Source organism: Zingiber officinale, chromosome 8A, assembly GCF_018446385.1.
Source record: "Zingiber officinale cultivar Zhangliang chromosome 8A, Zo_v1.1, whole genome shotgun sequence".
Classification (NCBI taxonomy): Eukaryota; Viridiplantae; Streptophyta; class Magnoliopsida; order Zingiberales; family Zingiberaceae; genus Zingiber; species Zingiber officinale.
The window spans coordinates 44,467,294-44,489,428 of record NC_056000.1 but is presented as its reverse complement, the minus strand read 5'-3'; the positions used below and the strand labels follow the sequence as shown (position 1 = coordinate 44,489,428).

General features: G+C 39.0%; 1 protein-coding gene across 1 annotated transcript; it reads right to left on the bottom strand.

The window, feature by feature from the left end:
* Window positions 1-9,616: 9,616 nt before the first annotated feature.
* LOC122010750 (serine carboxypeptidase II-3-like) lies at window positions 9,617-13,661 on the bottom strand. Its single transcript, XM_042567237.1, has 9 exons — window positions 13,289-13,661; window positions 13,092-13,199; window positions 12,695-12,957; window positions 12,161-12,503; window positions 11,239-11,297; window positions 11,019-11,137; window positions 10,822-10,914; window positions 10,032-10,137; window positions 9,617-9,797 (listed from the first exon to the last, which is right to left on the bottom strand). Exons 1-9 carry the CDS (start codon window positions 13,659-13,661, stop codon window positions 9,651-9,653), a joined length of 1,611 nt encoding a protein of 536 aa, XP_042423171.1. The 3' UTR covers window positions 9,617-9,650.
* Window positions 13,662-22,135: the final 8,474 nt, after the last annotated feature.

The window sequence follows — 22,135 nt, the reverse complement described above, 5'->3', positions numbered from 1 at the left end:
GTGATTTGGGTCGAACGTGTTAAGTTCCGCAGGAGACCCAAGTCAAAACCTAAAAGAACGAATAGATTAAGTTTTGGATCAAACGTGTTAAGTTCCGCAGGCGATCCAAAATTTAATTTAAAAGAACACATGGTAGCTAGGAAAAGGTTCAGACCTTTGTACAAAATTTTTGTACAGTGGAACCTCTAGGTTTTTCGAGTAGCAACCAACAAAAGCATCACATGTTAAGAGTACGAGACTCTTGTACACATGTGCGAATAATTTGAATCCGTAGAACGAGGAAGTATTACTTGAGTTAGGTGTAACATAATCAGTCTAGTAGGGACAGACACATGGACCATGTCCTGAACCAAGTGGGTATAAGATGAGTGAAAGGAACAAGATACGATTCACTGTAGCTGCTAAAGGGTTTAAAATTAGTTCTAAAATCAACTATGATTTTTTGGCTAATTAGGATCATGATGTACTAGTAGGTGTTACTCATGATCATTCTATAATTAAGTAGTTAATTATAGACAACCAAGATAAATTGAGAATCTATTGGGTCACACACACAAACGAGTATTTAAAAGACGTAAAACAAGTTAATGAATAGGATTCTTAGATCAAGTGATAAATGTTTGGTTGGATCATACATACGACAAATATAGAAATATTTGTCATAATGGAGGCATGGATGAGCTACATCTCTTATGGTAGAGTTGAACCAAATTTGGTTTAATCATGAATTAGTCATGAACCAACTTGGTTTAGTTGTGAACCAAACCAAGGGGTTAATGGGCAAATTTTTTGTTAAGGGATAATGGGTTGAATTTGGGCTTTCTAATCCAACTCATTAAAAAAGATTATATATAGATGTAATTGGGAGAGAATTAAATATAAGTTTCATTATTTGGTTGATTAACTTTTGAAAACTCAATCATCCTCTCCCTCTCCTCTCTCTTGTTGCCAACAAGAGGGTGCTCCCTCTTATTGTTGTGACCACCACAAGGGAGAAAAACTCTCCCTTATGTGCTTCTCTTCTTCTTCCTCTTGATCCCTCTTCTTCGCTTGTGGCTAGTAACTTTCGAATGAGAGGTTTGTACTCAAGGATTTGTCTTAAGGAGCTCAGCGTGGATATAAATAGAGGCGAGGTTTGATAGCGTTTCTATGGTTGATGTCCTTCTCGTTACAGGTCATCCGTAAATATACCTAGCATAAATTTACTTCCCGTAAAATTTTAATTATGTGATGATGTTTAGCATGTTGTATCCTTATATACGTGTGGTGTATGATATAATAATTAGGAATTATTATTGTTTTATTTTCTGCTGCGCATGTTTATGATACGTGTCCTAGAACGCACCCGCATCAGGCATATCCCAACAACAGTCAAATCATTCCACTGACAAAGCGTCTCTCTGTGCGTCCTCGGTCTTCTCTTTTGAATAACCATCCTCTGACAGACAGTTTTTGAAAAATGTTGCCAAGTGGATAAGCCATAAAAGAGAACATAAATTTTCGGTCGACCCTAGTAAAATAGGGTGAGCGGATGAAAAACCGAACTTGGGTTCAGTAAATCGGGTACACCTCCTTCGACTAGACTTGAAGGGGAGGCTAGTAATACGAGTCATAATGAGCGGGCCTAAGAGATGATGTGGCAATCGAGGTCAAGGTGACGTGGTAATCAAAGTTAAGGGAAGAGAACATCTCTCACTTGGCCTCATCGCTTGACCAACACTGAGGCTTCTAAGTTCAGCCCGACCAAGTTACAGGCCTGACGAGAGGGGGCCAACCGACCAATTTTGAAAGTGGCCAACCTTATAGGCCGACTGGAAGGTTTGACCTACATCATAGCAATCTTCTATATAAGCTGGCAGAATAAGGGCTAGCCCCCAGATGTTTATAAATCTCTCTATACCTACCGGCCAAGCTTAAGGCGCTTAACCTCACACATCTCTCTAATAGCTGCTCGTCCAAATAAAGAGGTTGGTCGGGCTTAAGACACTTGGTTTCATATTACTTTTCGAACATATTTCCCCAATACGCCTAAGGCAACATATTATTCTCCGTACGAACTTTATTCAACATATATCAGGACAGCTGAATGCAAGAATAGGCATAAAGATGGTTGGCCTTATTGGCCAGCCAGGATACACTCATATTCTTCGAACAAGAGTTCTAGCATACAATGAATAACTAAGTAGCTTGACACGAGGATATGCATAAAAATGATTGGCCTTACAGGCCGGCCGGGATATACTTAATCGACATCACGAGCAGAGAATCCTAACAACCTATCAAAATAACAACTATGTGTTAGAGAATATTATTCTAGAACATTCTTCAGGGACCATCATGTCTCCCATTGGCAGACCACTTATAACAGCATATTTCTTCAACAACCCCAGTCATAACAGAAGCCATAAAGACAAAAGAGGTATACATGTGGGTAAATGGAAGATTTCTCAGACAATTATTACATATTGCCTAGGTTGTACTCTTTCTATTACTTAACATACCTCTGGCGCACTTTATTACATCATTATTATAGAGATTATGTGAGGTAATATATATAGAGGAAGTCCTCTTCATTGGCAAGGTACATTCTCTGAATAATGACAACTTACTCTCATGTGCACATCCTCACTATTCTTCATTCACCCGTTCGGACTTGTACTGACTTAAGCATTGGAGGATCGTTGCCAGAGACTCCCCTACTGGTTTCAAGGCACTGACATTTTGTTGGCTTTTCTCTGTGTACACAAGATCAAAAGGAAGCTCTTCCACAAGTAAAAAAGTCTTCTCTCATTCAACAGCCAATCCATTGTGCCCAATGCTCTATCTTTGTAGTTTTCAGACAGGATCAACGATGCAGGACACATGCTAGGGGACTTTCAACGAGCAACTTTGGGGAAGTAGGGAGGAATACCACATGACGGTTCAATGGTGCAGGAGGTCAGTAGGAGGTCGGTATACAACAACTAGGAGTGCGCTCACCTACTGATGATCCAAGTGACAGCCGACGAAAAGATGGTCTACATGCTCCGGGAAGGAGTGAATTGTGAGGCGTTTACTTTGGTTGATGACGCCAATGAGGCCTTGCAACCGACGTTAGGTGTGTGGCCTTTGCAAGGCTGACTTTAGGCATAGGCTATTAAGGCCTATATATTTATATATAGAGAGAAAGAGAGAGAGAGAGAGAGAATAGGAAAATATTTTAAAAGATTTACAACATGATCTTAAAGGATTTCCCATATATTTTGTTATGTTCCAATGGATTTATTAAAATCTTACCTTTCTTTAAGGGTGTCAATTCGGGTGGGTCGGGTCGGGTTGGGTCGGGTTAAATTTTTTTTTTTTTTTTATAACCCAACCCGAACCCGACCCGAACCCGAATTCAACCCGAAACTCCTAAACCCGAACCCGAACCCGCCCAACCCGAACCCAACCCGTGTAACCCGAAAATTCGATTCAAAATGACTTTTTGGAGTTATTTTCCCTATAATTCTTCACTTTTATCTCAATATTTCATCATTATCATACTAACTTGATATTAATATACATAAAACATCTTAATTTTCAAAATAAAATTTGATTTAACCCTAAAAAAACCCCACTAAACCCTATATTTGGGTCAACCCGGGTCAACCCGGGTCAACCCGAACCCGACCCGACCCAACCCGAAAATCTTCAACCCGAATACCCTCCAACCCGAACCCGACCCGAACCCGAAAATGTCCAACCCGAACCTGATTTTTTTCGGGTCGATTCGGGTTGGGTCGTCGGGTCGGGTTCATTTTTGACACCCCTACCTTTCTTTTTATCCCTCTTATCTATAAAAACTCTACCTTTCCATTGAATTTCTCTTGTTACTTTCCTTTCTTCCCTTTTAGCAATTTTACAACTTGAATTCAATTTGAAGAAGTGACAAGGGGGTAAAATTGTGTGCACAGTAACTATTTTTGAGTAAAAAATATCTTCTTTTGAATTTTTTTAGAGAAAAGTTGTTGTTTTGTTTCATTACCTTAAAGCTTAAGCATAACAACTCGTTATTTTTAGTGTATGATTAAATTTGATATTCTGTAATGAGAATTTTTTTTTATCAAATTGATGACTCAATCAACACTTTGTACTCTGTTTGCGAGAAAGAAGTCATTTATTAATTATTGTTAGATAAAGAAATCAAAGAATGTAAAGATTTAGTGGTAGGATTTCCTTTTACAGAGAATACAAGATTACTCAAAAAAAAAAAAAAACAAGATAGTGATTTAGGAAAGGGAAGGGGAAAAGGAATAATTATTATTATTTTTTTAAAAATAGATTTAACTTTGAAATATATTGAGAAGTTCTTTATTATAGAATGATTGCATACTGATTAAATTATTGTTATATTTTTCCTCTTATTTATAAAAATATGTCTAAAAAAATGTTTATTATATTGTATCTGTAAGAGTCAAATTTTGAAATATTATTATATTGAAATGCAATATATAAATCAAAGTTTTATTTCTTTAATTTTAAATATTTTTATTTTAATAAATTAGTAGGGACTTATATTTTATTATTGTTATTATTTGAATATAAATATGTTTATTGTCTATCTCAAATGTGAGAATATTTTTTTAAAACAATATCAAAGCTCTAATGTTTTGCTGCTTAGGGCCTCAATTAGACTTGAGCCAGCAATCGACCTTTGAGTTTTCTCAATATCTTGAATGTCTCCGTGTCTCCCAATTGTAAACCATGGATCAAGTTAAGGAATTTGCTAAGGCACTGAACATAGATTAGGATGAAATTTCTTGACATAAAATTGAGCATAAAAATTTAAGATACGTTAAACAAACTCAGAAGAAGTAGTGTTTCTTCATCCCTCAATTCCAAATAAAACATAGTTTATAATATATGAATTAATTCTTGTGAACTCTTTGCCTAAGGATAAGGAAATTCAGTAAACAATGGTGGCTTGCTTATAATTATACTGCGTTACAAATTTCGGTTTCTTCTTAGTGGGAATAAATCATTTCTAGATTTCTGTGAGTGAAGTCAAATTGAATGTTGTGTAATAGAAAAGTAAATAAGGAGAATGCAAAAGAAAACTAACTTTTATTATGTTGTGTAAGAAAGATGAAATCAAATATTTACCACAACGTAACAACGAAAAAAAAAACCCCAAGGAAAAAAAAGGAGACTACCCACAGATTATGTTTTCTATTTATCTTACGCAATCCAAGATAGTCGGCTTCCACACCTGAAGAATGCTACATGTAAACACTTATTATTAACCTATCACACCATCTTAATTCCGTTAATGATAAATTAACATAAAATTAAACCACTTAATAAGAAATTTTAAATTATTAATTGAAGTCAAATCATGATTAATTTGAGCCACAGATAATATTTTAAAAAAGAATAGATTAGATTTCATTCAACTATTGAGATCACAATTAACAACAACAACAACAACAAATAGATTGGTTCTCTGTTAAAACCCTTAAGCAGTCGGGAGATGCAGGCCTTGAAAAAACTTTTGATCATCTCCAGAGCTCGAGCTGGCTGATAACTTGGAACCTCATGTCCAGCTCCTCGAACAGTGACAAATGTCAAATTGTGATCATACACTACAATGTATCCCCCAACCAATATATTCACAATAAAAACAATCAAAATTAATATCGGACTAGCAGTCATCATCATCGTTCGAGCAATGAAGAGAGTTTTGGCACACGCAAGTAGAGGAGGATAACTTTCTTCATCATCAATGTAAACACTTTCAATTCTTTATCTATCAATGGTGAGTTCAAGGATAATTAAATACAAAATATATGTATGTATTATTACGAAAAGATTTAAAACAAGATAGTTGTCTACCTCACTGTTAAGCATCCAAGCTCTCCATGAAGCTTTCAATTTAAGCTTTAGCTTATTGAGGGAGTATCTTGTGGAAGTAACAGGAACTCTTCCATCAAAGTCACCACTGCACAATTGCAAGCATGGATATATATGATGATGAACCAAGCTAAAGTGCGATGCTCCAAGTGCACTGAGCTAGAATCATCAGAGTCATGAGTCTCTAGCTCCACTTGCACAATATCTTTCTCCATGTTGCTTTGTGGTGTTTCCTTTCCTTCTTCCTGAGTACGTTGTAACATAGTTTTCTCGTCAAACACCACATCTCTATTGATCACCACCTTGTTTGCCTTAGGATCCCAAAGCTTGAAGCCTTTAACTCCTTTTTGATACCCCAGAAAAATGCATTGCTTTGACTTCGCATCCAGCTTTGATCTTTCCTTACTAGATATGTGCTTATAGGCTGGACATCCAAAAACTCGAAGTTGAGAGTAATCTACTTGATTCCTTATCCATACTTCCTCTGATACTTTGCCTTAAGTGTTGCCCATGGTGATCCATTAATGAGATAATATGTCATGTTAACTGCTTCCGCCCAGAAATTCTTTGCAAGCCCTACATTCAGCCTGAGACATCTTGCATTCTCAATGATTGTCCTGTTCAATCTTTCCACTACTCCGTTCTGCTGAGATGTCCTGCGAACTGAGAAATTCCTCATTATCCCATGCTGCTCACAAAATTCTTGAAATTTTGAATATGTGTACTCAGTTCCATTGTCTGACCTAAGGCATTTGCTCTTCCTTCCGGTTTGGTTCTCCACTTCAGTTTTCCATAGTTTAGACTTTGCAAAAGTTTTTGACTTGTGACACATAAAGTATACCCAGACCTTTCGTGAAAAATCATCAGTAAAACTCACAAAATACAAGTGCCCTCCATGTGATGCTACACTGGCTGGTCCCCAGAGATCCGTATGTACGTAGTCCAGAATCTCCTCCATCTTGTTTGTTGTCGTCTTGAATTACACTTTGCTTTGCTTCCCAAGAACACAATATTTGCATAATTCAAGCTTGCACGTCTTGACACCCTTCAACAAATCTCTCTTGTGAAGTTCTAGCATTTCACGTTCACCCATATGCCCTAGCCGCATATGCCACAAGACCGTACTATCTGATTTAGACTCCACCGAAGTGACTCCACTTACAAATGTAGTCCCTATATATCAACATCAGCGCCTTGTCTTCGTTTTCGATCTTCACATCAACCTGCTTCAGATCACTTACAATCTGGTTGAATACGTTGATGTGTTGGCTCAGATCAGTTCCTTCTGTCATGTACCGACTTTCCAGTTTTTGTCAAACTACCACCGGTGACTCGTCGTCCATGACATGGTACATCACGTCATCCGTAAGACAAAACCTGATTGTTGTTACTGCCTTTGCCTGAAGTTCTTCCCAATCTGATCTCTCCATGCTTTCCGGTTTTCTTTCTCCTAGCGCCTTCACCAAATCTTGTTGCACCACCAAGTCCTTGACCCTTCTTTGCCATAATCCAAAGTTTCCGGTTCTGTCAAACTTCACTATATCAAACTTCGCAGAAGTTGTCGCTGACATGTTGAAGAAATTCGCCAAAAACCTGTAGCTCTGATACCAATTTTTTTGCAGAGAAGGGGCAACACCTCTCAACCTCTAAACCGCGGAAGAAGAGGAAGAGAGAAAAGAGATCGCGCGGAGCAAAAAGACAAAGACTCACAAAAGAAAAGCAAACACGAGGAAGGAGAAGAAGAAGAGAAAGAAGAAGAGTTACCGTGGTTCGACGACGTGCCTACTCCACAAAAACAGCCGAAGCTTTATTAGAATTCTCTCTACACAAGAGAATCACATCTAACGATTCTTGTGTTTGTTGTTGTATAATAGGCTTACAATAATCCTTATAAATAATGCTAAACCCCAGACCCGATAAAATCGTGACAGAATTTTGTTATGAAAAATCATAACAAAATTCTGTTATATAAAATCTTAATAGAATTTTATTAAGAAAAATCTTAACAGATTTTTCTTTCATAACATCCCTCATATTAACCTTTATCCAAATATGAGTCACCCCTCAACACGGTCCTTGGGTGGGATCTGGTGGTGGTTAGCAGATGGGACAAGTCCGCGCCCTTCACCCCACCGGCAAGGTCCATATCTACTACCTACTCTCCGACACCTAGTGCCTAGCAGATGCGCTAATGCTAGCCCCACTATGGGTCAGGGAAGGTGTTCATGGTCGGTGGGTTGGATGCGAGAAAGAACAAGATGTGGTCGATGCTGGCCTACGACAAGGTGGCCAACGTGCGGGTGGAGCTGTTGGAGATGGCGGCACAGGATACATGCTAGGGGACTTTTGACGAGTAAATTAGGAGAAGCATGGAGGAATACCACATGGCAGTTCAATGGTGCAAGAGGTCAGTATACAACAAGCAGGAGCACGCACACCTAAGTGACAGCCGACTAAAAAATGCAGATCTGCATGCTCCGGGAAGGAGAGAATTGTGAGGCGTTTACTTTGGGTGACGACGCCAGAAAGGCCTTGCAATCGAGGTTAGGTGTGTCACCCTCATGAGTTTCCTCAATATCCTGAATCTCTCTGTCTCCCAGTTGTAACCATGGATCAAGTTAAGGAAATTGCCAAGGCACTGGACAGAGATTAGAATGAAATTTCTTTACATTAAAATTGAGCATAAAATTTAAAATAAGTTAAACAAACTCAGAAGTAGTGTTTCTTTATCCCTCAATTCCAAATAAAACCTAGTTTATAAGATATGAATTTATTCTTATGAACTCTTTGCCTAAGGATAAGGAAATTCAGTAAACAATGGTGACTTATTTATGATTATGTTGCGTTAAAAATTTCGGTTAACATTTTGTACAAGGATTGCTTACATGTTCTTCTTAGTGGGAATAAATCATTTCTGGATTTCTGTGAGTGAAGTCAAATTGAATGTTGTGTAATAGAAAAGTAAATAAGGAGAATGCAAAAGAAAACTAACTTTTATTATGTTGTCCAAGAAAAATAAAATCAAATATTTAATGCTAAATGATTAGAATCAGATAAAATGAAATACTTTATATTATTTTTTTAGCTAGCATGTATTAATTAAGATGGCATATATTAAATGGAATATTTTATATTCGTTTTCTGGCTAGTCGTATTCTGGCATTTATCGATTTACCACAACGCAACCAAGAAGAAAAAAAAAAGGACAAGACTGCCCATGTATTATGTTTTGTGTTTGTCTTACAAATTCCAAGATAGTCGGGTTCCACATATCAAGAATGTGGCAAAAGGTAAAGTCGTTCATCCTTAGCGCCTTTGCCGTACCCGACTCCAGATCATCACGAGGGAGGTAAATCATGGTAGCCGAGAAGACAAGTGGTGGTGTGGTGAGTTACACAGGGTATGGGGATTTAGACCCGATAACCCTGCGATTCGACTCCGCGACCTCATGTGACAAACATGTCACCATTTACCATCTCGGATGACCCATGGGGCTCCACACATGAAGAATGCTGGATGTAAACAAGGAGAATGCTGGCCTAATCATTTATTATTAACCTATCATGCCATCTTAATTCTGTTAATGATAAATTAACATAAAATTAAACCACTTAATAAGAAATTTCTAAATTATTAATTGAAGTCAATTCATGATTAACTTGAGCCAGAGATAATATTGTAAAAAGACATAGATTAGATTTCATTCAACTATTGAGATCACAACGAACAACAACAACAACAACAATAAAAATAAATGGATTGGTTCTCTGTTGAAACCCTTAAGCAACCGGGAGATGCAGCCCTTGAAAAAAACTTTTGATCATCTCCAGAGCTCGAGCTGGCTGATAACTTGGAACCTCATGTCCGGCTCCTCGAACAGTGGCAAATGTCAAATTGTGATCATACACTACAGTGTATCCCGCGACCTACATATTCATAATAAAACCCATCAAAATTAATATCGACCTAGCAGTCGTCGACATCGTTTGAGCAATGAAGAGAGTTTTGGCACACACAAGTATCAGAGGAGAATAACTTACTTCATCATCAATGTAAACACTTTCAATTCTTTATCTATTAGTGGCGGATTCGAGGATAATTAAATACAAAATATATGTATGTATTATTACGAAAAGATTTAAAACAAGAGAGTTGTCTACCTCACTGTTAAGCATCCAAGCTCTCCATGAAGCTTTCACTTTAAGCTTTAGCTTATTGAGGGAGTATCTTGTGGAAGTAACAGGAACTCTTCCATCAAAGTCACCACTGCACAATTGCAAGCATGGATAATATGACGATGAACCAGGCCAAAGCTTACTTAGGGACCAAATTTGATCGAAACCCCCTTCACTCGTGATCTAATGAACAATATCTTTATTGTATGACATAAGTTAAGCAGAGATCTTAAAGTTATTATACTTGCACACCTACAACTACTAAATCAATGGGGCTCGAAATGAAAAATTGATATATCAATATCTGTTATTGTACTTACACAATGTATATAAGGACTACAAAATTTACGCACCAACCTATATGAATAGTATTAAAACATAAAGTTGATACGCCATATAATCCAATGAAAATCTCTGTTTGCTTTAACTGCAAAAAAAATGTTTCATATGATATAGCAAAAGGTGATTCACTCGCCCCTAGCGCCCCCATCAACTCATCCCTAGGCTAACACGGAGGAAGTAGATTATAGATGACTACTAGCCATTAGTATATATAGTGGTCAAGGCATGCCCAGACACGCTGAGTTTTGACCCCATGACCTAATGCAACAACGCCCCATGTCTCAACGACTGCATCGCCCCGAGGGGGAAAAAAAGTGTTCATATGATCAAGACATAGGTGGCGGTGAAGAGGATTTTCACTTAAATTTTGTCTCTTTAATTCATCTCCTAGATTAGTTATATAATATAATGATGAGGCAATAATTTGTTTTACCTGTACTTCAAAACCCTAATCCCATTAGATAACAATTCGTGAATAATTGGCAACATTGTGGAAGGTTGATCCGACCAACTTGGTATCACTTGGCTGCATCAAGACAAAAATATAAATAAATGAGCTGAATTTTCATTATTTTGTTTAAAAGAAAAAAAAAATTATCAAAGGGCAGCTTATATGAGATATGTATATACCTACAACCAGACCAAGTGTAGTTGAGCTTTGTCACATTTGCATGTAGAGCTTTCTGTACCGCAGGATTATTAAGATATGCCTCCACGTAATTAGAAGTACAGGGATCAAAATTCTCAATCTGCATCATAATTTGAAAAAATAAACATTTCAGGATATAGACATAACAATTGGTAGGCAAGAAGGGATCGAGCAAAGTTGCCATATTTTGAAAAACAGAACAAGATCGAATCTGTTAGTTCTATGATTTTTTACAATTAACTTGGCTACAAACCATATCCCTATTATTCATTCACAATTGATATGATTGGGAAAAAATTTGGAATGAGTTTGGTGACAAGAAGAAGCCTCCTAAGGTGAACAAAAATAATATCCAAGTTCCAGCTCTCCCAAGTGGAGGAGCTTTTGAAACGCATGATCAAGGGGAATTAATCATCTCGCTCACTCGAACGTAGAGTGGCCGAGATCAAATCCTGCTCAACTAATGATGTAAAGCATAAGTCTCCCTTCTCCATTTGTGCAATTTAATTACTTTCAGTAACTGAGAAATCATAAAATGATTTGAATAAAAATAATTATGTAAAAAAAGGGAGCCTCTGAAGGAAAGCAAAGCTAGTGTGCAAGTCTTGGCTCTTGCAGGTCGTTTTTGCATGAAAGGGGAGCCTCTGCACGACATGATCTAGGGGAACTTATAATTTCGCTCGCTCACGTCTAGAATGGCTAAGATGAAGTCCTGTTCGATCGATCATGCAGCATATAGGTCTCCCTTAGTGCAATTTAACCTTATCCAGTGACTGAGAACCATAAAATGATTTGAATGAAAACTATGTAATGTTAGTGATTAACATTCAAATGAATTTGGTGGAGGGGGCTTGAAAGGGAACAAGTTTCCAGTGCAGATCACTTTTTAATCTCGATCATGCTCGATCCAGAGTATGCCCTTCATGCAATTTTTTATGAGGGTTTACATCAAGTTAGTTGTTATTCCATTTCTAAATGGGATCAAGAAGGGATACAAGTCAATGACTAGAAGTTAACAGTTTGAGTCAGATTACCCTCTAAATCCAATATAATTTTTCCTAATTTAACTTACTCCTTGTAGTGATCAAACAAGAATGCAATGAACTCCGATTCTTGAGTTAACAGGTTGAATCGATCGATCTAAATTGACTCTGAAAATACCATGAAAATGAGGATAAATATAAAGATGCTTGCAAGAGACAAATCGAAGGCAACTTTGGAGTCGGCGTCACGCCCGACGAGAAGCACAGCGGCGCGTATATGTTGTAGATGTTCACTTCATCGAAGACACGGCTCGCCTCGTCGACAGCTCGGTCGCACTCCGGAGGCTGCTGCTGCGTATCCAGCGAGAAATTGCAGAACTTGTGGATCGAGACGATTGTCTCGTCGGCAATCAACGCGTGCGTCCAGAAATAGTCGAACATCCCCTTCCTATCCGTCTCCTCGTTGATCACTGCGTTCCCGATCTAGGGAATTCGAAAGCAAAATTAGATCTTTCGGTTGAGAGCTAGAGGAGATCGATCTTTCCCAAATTAATTTGCAATCGAAATGGGAACTTTCGATGAAGCATCGGAGGGGATCGATCCTTCCCGATTTAATTTGCAATAAAAATGAGTGGGGATCGATCGGACTGTTTGATTTCGGATCCATGTCTTACCGCGATGCCTTTGAGGTTGATGAGGCGATCTTTGTAATGGAGTATGGCATGGGCGAGCTGGGGGACGTAGTGCCCGGCGTAGCTCTCGCCGGTGATGAAGAAGTCCCTCCCCTTATACTCCGGGAACCGCTCGAACCAGTTGACGAGGAAAATCAACGCATCGATCGCCGTCCTACGGTCTCCGCTCTTGGCGTAGTCCAACGTGGTGTTGGAGTAGGAGAAGCCGACGCCGGCGAAGCTCTTGAGGAACAAGACGTTCGCCACTACATTGGACGATACACGTCAGCCGTTCCGGGTAACAAGTAATGACAAAGCAGAAACCTTTTTTTTACTCTACTCCCTAAACTTTAGGAAATAACATTTATATATATATATGATGATGACAGACGATCCTAACCTTCGTTCCAAGCATAGGGATTCTTGTACAGAGTCTTGCCATCGCTCATCACCCGAAACGGCCCGAGCTCCTCCATGGCGCCGTACCCCAACGACGAACAACCCGGTCCTGCACCCACCCACACCATAGCAATCACCACTCTATTGAAAAGCAACTCATCTATCGATCGATCGATTCATTTTCTACTAATTTCATACCTCCATTGAGCCAGAGCACAAGAGGCTTCGACCCGCTATTCTCGGCAGCCTCGACGAAGTAGTAAAACAGAGCCCGACTGTTGGGTTTGTAGAAGGTGACATATCCCGCGTACTGATCGAAATGCACGCCGGCCGGTTGGCCGGGTAGCCGAACAACCTTGTCGCCCTCCTTCAGTTTGCTATTGTCGTAGACCTTAGACTCCAGGTTGGATACTGAAAGGAGACTACTAGGCCATGAAGAAAAAGACCTCCCTGCTCTGTTGTTAAAGTAGAACTTGTTCAGAGCATCTCCCTGCTGCACTGTACCAGAAGCTCCGCATTGTAATAAACAGAGGAGGAAGAAGAAGCAGAGACAGCTGAAACTTGGCTTCATTGTTTGATTGGGAATGAGGAATGGAATTGAATGACATCTTATTTATAGGATGAACAATCGGATAATTATGGAGTAACTGATTGATTGTTGTTGGAGCCGGCGGAGAATGATCTGTCTGCTTCGTCTGGGAATGTTTGACCCTTGTCGTTGTATTATGGAACGAGGCAAGCCAACTGTTTTTGGATTTTATTTGTTTTTTTTAAGTTGGCAGCGGGTGTTCAACCTACAGGATAAACGAATTATCCATTGATCAAAAATTTATCTGTTGTAAGACTCAAGTCTAGCAAATTAAGATAGATGTATTAATGTACCATTGCCGAGGGCCAATCAGAAATTTCAAGATGGATAATGTCATTGTTTGTTCCACTATTAAAATTCAAAACGGCTTTGGACTGTATTTCCATCATGAAAGAGAGATTATTATTGACAATGATAAAAAAATTAAAAGGCTTCAACGAGATAGATAGTTTATAAGGTAAACTTTATCTAGACTTATCGAACTAAAAAAAAATTCTAAAAATGCAAAGATATGACAAAAACTTAGTCATCATATTCAAAATTCTCCATCGATCAAGTTATATATACCACAGCTCCTAATCAAGGCAAATAGAGCCTTGAAAGGGACATGGAATGAGTGACCAACCACATGTAATGTTGGTCCATAAACAATGGTTTGAAGTTAGAACAAATTAGAAGAAGATTAATTAGTAAATGCGTATGTGTGAATATGAACTATAAAGCATAGCTTTTGGTCAAGTATATGACAAGTAATGTGTGGTTTCCATTTTCCAACCGAAGGTAGGTAGGTAATAGTGTAGCAAGCATACGACCACATTATTAGGTCATGATTGTCTCACACTATATTCTTCTATATGGCCCGGAATGACTTGTCTAAGTTTGGGTTTGGTTTGATCGTGTAATTGTTCGAGATTGATCGTATCATTGTTCGCTCCGCTATTAAAATGGCTAGGTAGGTAGCTAACTTGAAGGTCCGAGATTGATTGTGTCTCTATTATTAAAATGCAAAGTGGCTTTGGATTATCCATCGTGAAAGAGGCATTAATATAAAGTTAATTTAGACTTCTCGGACCAAAGGAATATAAGCATACGACAAAAGCTAGACATCCTATTTTAAATCCTTGATCGATCAATAATACGGGATGTTACGAATGGATTCAGATATAACGTGATAGTTAAAGTCAAGGTGAGATATCAATCTAAATTAAGAGAAGGTGACAGTTAAAGTCAAGAGGAGGTAACGGTCAAATGGTCACCCTTAGTAGGGCTTGGCTCCTTGCCTAGCACTAGGACTCCCAATCTAAGGATGACTGGCCCTAGAGTTAGTCAGGCCCAAGAGACCCAACGTTTTACTCCTCTATTAACACTCAATGTATATTCGACCGTCCATCATCCGCTCGGGCTCAATCCGCTTGGGATGAAGAAAGGACCGACCTTCCATGAGACTAGTCGAGAATATATTCAGCCAGGCCCAGGAGCACAGTCTTCCATTTTCAAAGTACGACTCCATATCCGGTCAGTCTAAAAAATGGGCCCTCATTGTTCATTCATTCCCCGACCCTCTTACATATAGTCGTTTGAGTAAACAGTTGACTAGGGTTATAGGGTTCAGCCTCCTTATGTAGGATCGAAAAGAATTTAGATATCTCTACAATGGTATGATATTGTCCACTTTGGGCCTGTTTTCAATATGGGGCTATGTTTGCGACCTTGCAAAGGTCAATATTGTATCCACATAGCTCAATTAGACTATAGATCTATTGGTTGATACTCGAAATATCGTACCGGTTCCCTTGTACAAAAATTTTGTACAAGTCCTGAATCATTCCTAACAACCTATTGTGTTCTTTAGAAATTAAATTAGGAATCGCAAACAGAACTTAATATTTTTTATTCCAAATTTAACTTATCTGTTTTTAGAGGTTTAGACTTGGATCACAAACGATACTTAACATTATTGATCCAAATCCACCCATGTTACAAATTCAATTAAATATTAATTCAGAGATCAACTTCCAGGTTAAACATGGCGAGGCACTAGGCCTTCTTGGGTATGGGAGCATCCACCACTTTCTAGACAAAGTCTATCAATGAAATTTAATATTTAATTTCCTTATAGTAACCCTAGGTTTAACCAAAAGGAACAATCGAATCACAAGATCAAAAAAAACAAAAGAACACAAACTCGAATTACAAATTCGAAACCTAGAATCATATGCCTCTTGTGTTTGGTATTTCAAAATCTATACAAAGAAAACTAGTATGATGCGGAATAGAATTACTAGTTATACCTTTCTTTGTAAACAACAACCTCTTCATCTTCTATCGTATTCCTCTTCTTATCTCAGACGTCGTGTGAGTGACGATCTACCGAGACGAGAACCACGCAAGCTTCCTTCTTCTCCAACAAGTTCCGGCCACCACAATAACTCCAAGAGAAGATGAGGTTCGGCCATCACCACCAAGCTCCAAGGGATGCTAAGAAACAAAGCCTCCTATCTCTCCTTCTTCCTTTAGCAAGATCCGGCCACCAACCAAGCTCCTTGACATGAAGATGCCGCCGGCCAAGGAAGAAGAATAGGAGAGGGAGAGGAAGAGAGGGACCGGCCAACAACCAAGGAAGAGAGGAACTAATAGAAGAGATATTGTTATGAGGCGAGACACCTCTACCCTCTCTTTTATATTTCTTGGTCTTCGCAAATAAGGAAAGTTTTATTAAAGCTTCCTTATTCTTTTTGCCAATGAAAGGAAAGTTTAATAAAATTTCCTTTCAACCTATACATGGTCGACCACCTTAATCCCTCCAAACAAGGAAAGTTTTAAACACAAAATTAAAACTTCCTAATTTGTTTCCGGAAATTTTTAAATAAAAATTTCTCTTTTAAAAATTCCCTTCATGGTTGGCCATAAAAGGAAATTTTTATAAATTAAAATCTTTCTATTAAAACATGTGGATGATTTACAAAAAGGAAAGTTTTCTCTAAAATTAAAATCTTCCTTTCAATCTACAAATAAGGAAAGATATCAAATCTTTTCTTAATCTTTTGTAGAAATTATAAAAGAAAAGATTTAATTTTAAAACTCTCTTTTAAATCATGAGGATGGTTACAAAAAAGGAAAGTTTTATCAAAAATTAAAATATTCCTTTTAACTACAAATAAGGAATGATATCAAACCTTTCACTTAATCTTTTGTAGAAAACTATAAAAGGAAAGATTTAAATTTTAAACTCTCTTTTAAAACCATGACTTCCACATAAGAAAAGATTTTTTTAAAAATAAAATCCTTTTTATTTTAATGTGGCCGGCCACACCAAGCTTGGGTTCAAGCTAGGGTCGGTCACCTAATGAAACCAACTCACCTTGGTTTGGCCAGCCCTAGCTTGGGCTCTAAGCTAGGCTTGGCCGGCCACCTTAAGGTGGGTAAGAAGGTGAGTATGGGTAGGTATAATACTTTATAAATAAGAGGCTATGATTGGGACCGAGAGGAGGATTTGGTTTCGGTCTCCCGATGAAATTAAGCTTCCCGTGTTTGCCTCGAACACCCAACTTAATATCATCAATAATAATTCATACCACTAAAGAATTATTATTGAACTACCGCACCAATCCTAAATTACATTTTGGGCTCCTTCTTATCATGAGTGTGTTAGTCTCCCTGTGTTTAAGATATAGAATGCCCACTAATTATATGAGTTACTGATAACTCACTTAATTAATATCTAGCTCCAAGAGTAGTACCACTCAACCTTATCGTCATGTCGGACTAAGTCCACTTGCAGGGTTTACATGACAATCCTTATGAGCTTCTCTTGAGGACATCATCAACCTAGATTACTAGGACACAGTTTCCTTCTATAATCAACAACACACATTATAAATAATATCATTTCCCAACTTATCGGGCCTCTTGATTTATCGAATTAAATCTCACCCATCGATAAGTCAAAGAAATAAATACTAGATATATGTGCTTGTTATTATATCAGGATTAAGAGCACACACTTCCACAATAACACAAGTCTTGTTCTTTTATGCAGTCTATATAAAAAAACTTAGCTTAAATGGTCCAGCTCAATACACTCTGAGTGTACTAGTGCAATTTTATAGTTAAAATAAACTAATACCAAATTACACTACGACTATTCCAATGATGTGTTCCTTTCCATCTTAGTCGTGAGCTACTATTTATAATTTATAAGGAATTGATAACATGATCTTCTTTGTGTGACACCACACACCATGTTATCTACAATATAAATTAATTGAACAACTACGCTTAGCATATAAATGTAGACATTTGATCAATGTGATTCTTTATTATAAAATAAATGTTTACAAAAAATTAGGCTTTAGTATACACTCTAACAAGCTCTTGTGCACAATCGACGGTTAAACCTTTTGACAGTCCGAGCTCTAATACCAATTGTAGGATCTAAAAAATTTATATATCTCCACAATGGTATGATATTGTCCACTTTAGGCCCAAGCCCTTATTGTTTTGCTCTTGAGCTCTACCCAAAAGGCCTAATGCCAATGGAGATATCTTTCTCTTATAAACCCTTGATCTTTCCCATGTGTTTCAATGTGGGATTATATTTGAAACCTTGCAACCCCAACACCTTATCTCTGTAAGGTAAATATACAAGGCAATTCTCAGAAAAAGCCCAACCGAATTCTTAGAGCTCAAGATATCACTTCAGGGACAAACCTCTGAATACCAAGACTACTAGTTGAAAGCACCAGTCGACCTCTCAGGGCTCAATTCCCCATTCTCCAGAAGCGAGCATCCCCACTTAAGGTTAGTCTATCATAGAACCTCCCGGTCCTATGGGGCTCGGTTCCCTATTTATATAGTCAGATCTACATCATTCAACATATACTTGAGCGACCTTAAGGGCCCAACACCCTGCCATATTCAATATTCTGCTTATGCAAGATGCGGTCGGCTGGCTAAGTGCCCGGTTAGGATGTATTCAGGAGACAACGCTATTAGAAAATTACAACAACCCGTTAGGGAATATTCTTCTGCTCTTATGAAGGCATTCAATGGAACCTTCCTCAAAGGTGACTCTCAAAGGTGACTCCCCACTTTTCCTTAGCTGATACATTATGACAGTATGTTCCTTTAACCACCTCATTAATGGTGTTAGCTACCAAAAAGTAGGGTTGTAAATAAGCTAGCTGAGCCGAACAGTAAGAGGCACGAGCTCGGGCTCGATTCGTTATCACTATACTTGAGCTCGGCTCGAGTTTGATTTAAACTTTTGTTCTTAAGCTCAAGCTCGACTCGTAATAAAATTAAATAGCTCAAGTTCATCTCGAGCTCGACTCGAAAAAAAGCTCGTTTAAAAATTTAACAAGCTTAGTTCTAGCTCATTTAAGATAATTATGTCACGCCCCGGAGGAGTCTCTGTCCGAAGAAATTTCGACAGCATCTCCCCTGTACGGCGGACAATCTGAAACTTTTCTACAAGCACTATACACCTCAGCCACATGCGGCTGGAATAATAACACAAATTAAAACAAACACCACGCAGTTTATAAAGATATTCAGCCTCTGGCTGTCACAACCACGCAGTTAATAATAGTAATCAATAACAATAGGACTCTGACTCGAAATCCACCCTATTCCACTACACTCGTAAAGCTCAAATCCAACGAACTCACCTCTTCTGCCGTCCAGACAGGCACGTAGTAGAATGAAATCCAATATCATATCAAAAATCCATCAAAAGGTATCACTCCATACAATATCCATAGGAAAAATCCAAAGACAATACTAAAACAAAGTCTGATATAAAAAACAAATAACGAACTAGTAGAGAACTGGCTCTACGTGCAGATGGGGGGTTAGCGACTAGAACTGCTCCGGACAGCTTCAACCTGAAAATATCAACATTGGAGGCGGGGTGAGTCCAACACTCAGCAGGTACAACTGATATGCAAAATAAAACAAATAATAGACAACACTAATCATGCGTACAGTCTCCTGAATACGAGAAGGAATAAATGCAACTGGAACGAAATCAAGAGATAACTGTACTAACCGGGATCAAGGTACAAAGGTAACAGGTCGTCAGACCGAAGAAATCATAATCCTGTATGCATGTCAATCAAATGCATCCATACAAATGCAGCATATAAGTGCAGCAATCACAAACAATAAAATGCAATAAATGCATATGGTGACCGTGCACTCGAACATCACTGCTCCTGACAGTGACTGAGTGGACGGAATGCTGTCGGAGTACTCCTGTCCTCTGTCCCCAAATCATAAATGGGGGAGCTCAATGCTCTCATCTCCCGGTACACAATGACGGGGAGGATATCTCTGCCGGCTACCACGCTGAGTCTCCTGACCAACGGAGCCAAACAGAGTCCACCATCTGCCGGCTACCACGCTGCTACACTAAATGCCAACGGAGCCAAACAGAGCGGAACTGACTGCCGGCTACCACGCTGAGTCCTCAGACCAACGGAGCCAAACAGCAGAACCACCACACACCTGCCTGATATACCACTAATCCATGGGTGGTGGTGGTGTGTGCAGTACATGTAACTGGCGATGGGCTCAACCATAGTGGAGCCGACAATCGCACAGCATGCAAACATGATGCATGATACTAAGCATGACAATCTCATGAATAGCATAGCAAGATCCATACATAAATAAAAGGTGTACCACAAGTCAATGTATCGGATGGAAGGTACACAAACAGATAGGGTATCATATAAACCCTAGGTCCTGAACATGATGTATCATATGGTTGGGTCACTACCGAAAGCATGTATGGTCAGATAAATAATAACATGCAGTGCATAATAAATAAACAAACAACATGTAACAGATCATGTAGTGACCAACCGAATCAAATGGAAACACAATTCTTGCTATATGTTAAACACTTTATCATGCATATCAAAAGACATAAGTCAAAGTACCCGCCTCCAATAAGAGATATCCAAATCTAATCCAAATCTGATGTCGAGATGCTCGTCTCGTGTCAAGGTCCTGTGTCACCAACATATATACATTTTTATTTAGCTACAACTCAAATGAATAGCTAAATAAAAATCCTTAAGAACAACAAAATAAACTGGGTTCTTCTACATCGTGTCAAACCCCCAAGACAATATAATTTGGATAACTATCTACAAAAGTCCTCTTCACTACATCCACAAGTCAACTCAAACCTTGGAGTTTCCACATTATTCAAAATTCCCAATTAAAACAACTCAAACCTCATTCAACAATTTAATTTATCTATTTGACCAAATCATCCCCAAGAATAAGCTCAAACCAAAACTCACCTGAGTTGAATGCCTCAACCAATAACTCACTGTCGGAGAAGTTGCTGCCAAAGCTTGTTTCCCAAAGAATATTGCTACCAACGGTCTATTGCCGACACTGCAAGGATCTATTACTCTCTATGTCAGCATCCCCAATCAATCCAAATACCCATAAATGTCTTACCTGTAACGGTGCCAAGTTCTTCCTCTCTACCGGAGATTTAACAGAGGGAAAGACTAGGCTGGAATTCCTTGCTCCTGTCCGAACCCAAAGTGAGTTGCTGGATCAAAAAGAAATCCACAGCGAATAAAATTCCAAATCCACAGGACACGATACCTATACCTCTCAGCCATATTTGTTGCTCCACAACCCTCAACTAGTTGCTCTTCCTCTCCACTGGTCGGAGGTGATAAGGATCCGGCGACAGCGCTAGGTCACAGTGAGGTTGGCTGGTGGAATCTTGGTAAAGGTGCGAGAGGAAACTCGACACTAGTGGGCTAGCTCTTGTAGTGGTTGTAGGTGGAAGGGACTCGGACTGTCGGCGAGGAGACGTCGGCTGGAGACTAGGGCACAGCTTGACACATGGTCTCCCAGCAAAGAGGGCTCAACTGTCGACGCTAGGGCAAAGGAGCTTGGCCGGTTGCCGGCGCTCGGAAGAGGAGAAGGGGGATCGGTCGGGCTAGGGCAGAGGAAGCCGCGACGCTAGGGCACACAAGGAAGACCGGTGGCACTTCCGTCCGGCGTCGACACTGTGCAGAGTAGAGGAGAGGCGGCTCTCGTCGCCGGCGGCAGAGGGGAGAGTGTGTGCACGCAAGAGAGATGAGGAGAAGATCGGGTTTGGGAGAGGAAACCGGCGCGAGGAAGAAGGAGAAAAGGAACGGGCGGAGAAAGGAGTTAGGCTTCGGTGCCGCGGGATAAAAATCGGGAGGAGAAAGAAATTAAAGAGAAAAAGAAAAAGGAAAAGAAATAAAACTTTTCCTCGCTTAAATGGGGTAGCACAAACAGGCTTTTCCGAACCTCGTTTTTATCCCCGGCAACTCGTCCGTACGAGCTCCGAAAAATTCCCGAAAAATTTCTAAAAATTCCTGAAAATTCCCTTATTAATATTCGTATATTTTCAGTATTTTACATGATAATTAGCTATAATAATTAATAATATATTA